Source organism: Engraulis encrasicolus, chromosome 2 (genome assembly GCF_034702125.1).
Source record: "Engraulis encrasicolus isolate BLACKSEA-1 chromosome 2, IST_EnEncr_1.0, whole genome shotgun sequence".
Classification (NCBI taxonomy): Eukaryota; Metazoa; Chordata; class Actinopteri; order Clupeiformes; family Engraulidae; genus Engraulis; species Engraulis encrasicolus.
Genome location: NC_085858.1, coordinates 36,081,017 through 36,086,016, shown reverse-complemented (window position 1 = coordinate 36,086,016; position 5,000 = coordinate 36,081,017). Strand labels below are relative to the sequence as shown.

The window sequence follows — 5,000 nt, the reverse complement described above, 5'->3', positions numbered from 1 at the left end:
TGGGATACGCTGCGCACAACAAAAGCACTTCAGTAACTTTACGACAACATAATTTGCCATAACCGCATTGAACATCGAGGCACTCGGCGGTGCCATTACAAGTAGTAAGCTAAACATGACTTACCCACCAGTTGCCTCTCGAGAGCACTCTGCGAATTAGGTTCATCAAATCGCCTATCCAAATCCTTTGCAAATCATAGACTGTATCCAAATACTCTGTCCCTGTAGGAATCCCAACGCCGATCTCAAGACATGTTCTCTTTTGCTCTCCATGGTGTCAATATAAAACTCTGTAGGCCTACTGTCCGTGAATGAGACTGAAGAACAGCGCGGGTAAAGTGTCATTTCTCTTACAAAAACTTATTTGATATTGGTGGTCAACAAAGGGCGGGTTTATTAGAGCCAACTTCCAATCACTACGAGAAAGCCAGGAGAACAGAGACAGTTTAGTTCTAGTTTCCTATCAAAATCTCTGATGAGAAGCACATCCTAAAATTTACCCAGGAAGTTTCTCCATACAATGCAGTGCACTCTGATTGGCCAATGCTCCTCAATATTTTATCAATCGGCGGCAAGAGCTCAGGTGAAGCAAAATGCTGTTGCTGTAGCTATTATGCATGTTTCCCCTCATACACGTCAGTAGCCGAACTAAAAGACTGCTCGTCGCCATGGTTACTCCTCAAACAAAATCGTGCACTTGTATGAAATATAGAGAACGAAATAAAAACCGTTATTAACCGGTTTGTGGATTTCAGAATAACGTTTTTGTTCCGGAACACTTGAAGACCATTTCGTTTTCGTTTCCGTTTCCGTTCCTTGTAAAATTCCATAAAATTTCGTTCGTTTTCGGTTTTCGTTTTCGTTCCTTGAACCGGTTCGGAGCCCTGCTTCTTGCCTAGTATTGGGTGGTGTTTTACTGGTTTTACTGGTTTTACTCTGCCTTTCGGCATGCGCGGCCAGTCCAGCCAATTCTGGGGTGAATTTCTCAAAACGAAAGTTGCTTACTACATTAGCTACTTTGCTGTTTTCAATGCATTTTCGAATTGGCAACTACCGAAGTTGCTAACAAGCTAACAACTTCTCTTTTGAGAAACTCACCCCTGATTTGCTACTTTGCCATTCATTCAGTGGGACACCGCCGGCCGCTGCCGTCCAAATGCGCCGCTACCGCCCGACTACCGTCATGCTGGTGTGGTAGGACAGATCTGTTTCCATATATTTTCGCCACTGCCTGTAAAAATCGCTCCCGTCCCACCAGCTTTCCCGTTCTGGTTCTGAAATAGGCCTTACTGCCACACTTGGAACACGTGGTTCCTCAGTCTGTGCTTAATCCTTTATACTTCATATTTGTCTTCAGCACTTACATGGCAGATATCTGGTGTGGAGAGACCACAACTGTTCTAAAGATGATGCAAAAAATATGGCATTATGCTGATATTTTTTAATGAGTGTACAAGCACAAACATGCGCACACACACATGCACGCACACAAACGCGCGCATGCACACACGCAAACATACACCCACACACACACACCCACACACAACCCACCTATAACACTCTTGGCGAAGGATGCACTCTTGAGCGTAGCGAGTCCAAGGTCCCCGATCTTAACGGAGCCCGTTGGCCCGGTGATGAAGATGTTGTCACACTTGAGGTCTCGGTGGATGATGGGCGGCGTGCGCGTGTGCAGGAAGTGCAGCCCCTTCAGGATCTGGTGGCTCCAGCGCTGAAGAAGCTTCAGTTTCATCTCCTTGAAGCGCTTCAGGTACCTACATCCAGGAAACAGGAAACAGGAAACAGGAAAGAGGAAGTGAGTTTGGAGGAAGTGGTTCCGTTTTTGCCCATCGTTTTGTAGCCGCATAATGCAAGCCGTTTTGGCAGTGGATCGATGTAATAGTTGTTGAAATGACTTTACTGCCATAGCACCCAGGACCTACACAGGGCTTTTAGTAATGCATTACAACTTGGTCATTGCCATTAGGGTAACAGCAAATTTATGTCAGTTGTTAAAAAAGCATTGACAGCCCTAGTGTTGAATGGAGTGTATGGGTGAGCAAGACCAATGGCTTTAAACACTTTAACACCAAATTTCTGGCGTGTCTGTATGACAGAATGCACTCCCCATTTGAAGAGATCAGGGGGCACTTCAGGGGAGGCAGTGGAGAGAGCAGTACGTGGAGACAGGTGACACAGGGTGGAATGCAAAATGCTACTTTGGGCGAAATTCAGGCTGACTCAGACCCGTGCTGCTGGTGCCCATTCCCACATCTAATCGCTAAAAGGCCGGCGTGTTCACACCCCAATGCGAACCGAAAAATACTAGTTTTTTTTCTCCACGAACCGTGACAACAACCTGGATGCCAGCAGGTTCATTCGGGTAACATAGTCACATGCGGACAGAGTTCAGAGCCCGGTATGAACACGGGTGGTTCGCAGATGAGCACTTTAGTTCCGAACGTAACTGGTGCGGACACCGGCACCGGCTCCGTTCTGGTCAGCCTGAAAACAGTATGAGAGGCATTTTGCAGGATTAAGGCTGCAAAGCTGAAACAAAAATTTTTTTTGGTCTGGGGCACTTTATTCCTGAATCTATCCCTGAAAAGGCCGTCTGACTATTGCCCCAGAGGCCAGATAACAGGAGAGGGCACATGACAGGTCAGACGGGACAAGGGAGCTGTGAGCTGCTGTGTCTCTCACACACACACACACAAATACACACAGATACAAACGCACGCACGTACACACGCACGCACACACGCACGCACAAACAGACACTGTTTGTCTTAGGTCATCCTGACCGTCAAACACACCTCATGTGCACACAAAGGCATCCACAGATACACACATACACACGCACAGAGAGAGAGAGAGAGAGAGAGAGAGACAGAGAGAGGAAGAGAGAGAGAGAGAGAGAGAGAGAGAGAGAGACAGAGAGAGTAAGAGAGAGAGAGTAAGAGAGAGAGAGAGAGAGAGAGACAGAGAGAGGAAGAGAGAGAGAGAGAGAGAGAGAGAGAGAGAGTAAGAGAGAGAGAGTAAGAGAGAGAGAGAGAGAGAGAGAGACAGAGAGAGTAAGAGAGAGAGAGTAAGAGAGAGAGAGCGAAACTCACGTCTTGAGGGTGCCTGAGGTCATGAGCTCGGTGACCAGCAGGATGCACTTGTGTCCCTTGACGGTGGACTTCCAGGAGTCGTAGAAGCGCACGATGTTGGGGTGCTGCAGCCCCTTCAGCATCTCCACCTCCTCACTGAAGCGCTGGCGCTCCACCTTGGTCAGACGACGCGTCTGCGGAGGACAAGAGAGAGGGGGAGACGTTAGACAGACATCACACACATTACATTACATTACATTACATTGCATTTGGCAGACGGTTTTTAACCAAAGCGACTTAAAGGAGCACAAGGTAGGATGAGGTTGTTTGCGCAGTGCCCGTGGCATGCCTGTCTCAAAGTCCACACCGTAATAAAAAAATGCTGTTCAAATAAACTTGCTGTGAGAATGTTTTTCATCACGGAACGCCAGCAGTTGATACAGATCTGAATACGCTACGCTATGTTTCCCATGACATTCTGACCGCTCTGTCAAAAAGTTGCATTTTGGGTTTTCTGACAGCGAACCATGGAAGTGGTCGCGAGAGTCATTGTTCACTTCATCACTTCATCATTATTCATTCACCATCAGCTGCCCCATAATCATAACGAACATCACTAGCAGAAACAAAGTGCATTCCGGTAACACAGCTAATTTATAACAGGGGCCGTGTCTTAATGCTTTACAGCATTCACAGCATCTAGTCACACACACAGGCACACATGCATGCACGCACACACACACGCACACACACCAAAGCATCACACATATACGGTACATACACTTCAGTGCTGACATAGAGGAGAAAGAGAGGAGAGGAGGAGGTGAGAAGACGTAAGGAGAATGAGGGGAAAGGGGAGATAGGGGAGAATGGTAGAGTACGAGAAAGTAGTAAAAGGGGGATAAGAAGAGATTAATGGACAGGAGAGGTGGGGAAAAGAAAGAATAGAGAGGAGAGGTGGAAACATAATTAGAAGAATGACCACCACCACCATCATCAGCAACATCATCACCATCATCCCTGTCCTCTTTTTCTATCCTGCTGAAGCGCTTCACTACCCAGTGGGGAATAACTTGCACTCAAAGTACTTTAGCTTGTTTGTACAATTTCTACAGTAATGCCCTTGAAATGGCCACTCCCTGTTGCTTTCAGCATATACAATGCGAAAAAATACACTTTTTCAAAAGGAAACGCTATCATATAGAGTGAAACTCAAGGTTTTGGAGATATCCTTTCGGATTCTAGAGTCATGACAAACTTCGCTTTACATTTTTTCTTGGAACACAGAATGTCTTCTCAGAACTAAAATGCTGTCTGGAACGACCCTGTTCCTTGGAAAAGATTCCAGCAAAAAAACATAAACTTTCAACAGGAAATGCATCACTGCCGTGACAGAGTAATGTTTGTGGTCTGTGTGTACTGCACAAATGTGTGTGTGTGTGTGTGTGTGTGTGTGTGTGTGTGTGTGTGTGTGTGTGTGTGTGTGTGTGTGTGTGTGTGTGTGTGTGTGTGTGTGTGTGTGTGTGTGTGTGTGTGTGTGTGTGTGTGTGTGTGTGTGTGTGTGTGTCTGTGTGTGTGTGTGTGTACTTTGTATATGACCTCACCCTACCACCTGAGCTGACCCACCTGTAAGTAACAGCCCCTCTCCCGACCCTGACCCACCCCGAGCTGACAGCAGCAGCAGCAGCAACAGGAACAACAACGCTAGTGTGCCAGTCATACACCCCTTCACACGCAATCTCTCTCTCTCTCTCTCTCTCTCTCTCTCTCTCTCTCTCTCTCTCATAAATCACATTCCTCAACTGCCTTAGTTTTGTAAACCTCTCAGCCACACTAAATCCCTCTCTCCTTATCTCTACCTTTACGAACCTCTCTCTGTCCCCCTCTGTCTATATCTCTCCATCTCTGCCG

At 46.8% G+C, this 5,000-nt stretch overlaps 1 protein-coding gene across 2 annotated transcripts in view; it reads right to left on the bottom strand.

Annotated features, from left to right (window-relative positions):
• wnk4b (WNK lysine deficient protein kinase 4b) overlaps positions 1-5,000 on the bottom strand; it is a 154,333-nt gene that overhangs the window by 78,749 nt on the left and 70,584 nt on the right. For both annotated transcript variants that reach the window (XM_063187698.1, XM_063187700.1), the window contains exons 2-3: positions 3,111-3,283; positions 1,552-1,772 (exon numbers count right to left, since the gene is read on the bottom strand). In XM_063187698.1, coding sequence (XP_063043768.1) covers positions 1,552-1,772; positions 3,111-3,283 — 394 coding nt within the window. The remainder of the gene's footprint in view (positions 1-1,551; positions 1,773-3,110; positions 3,284-5,000) is intronic.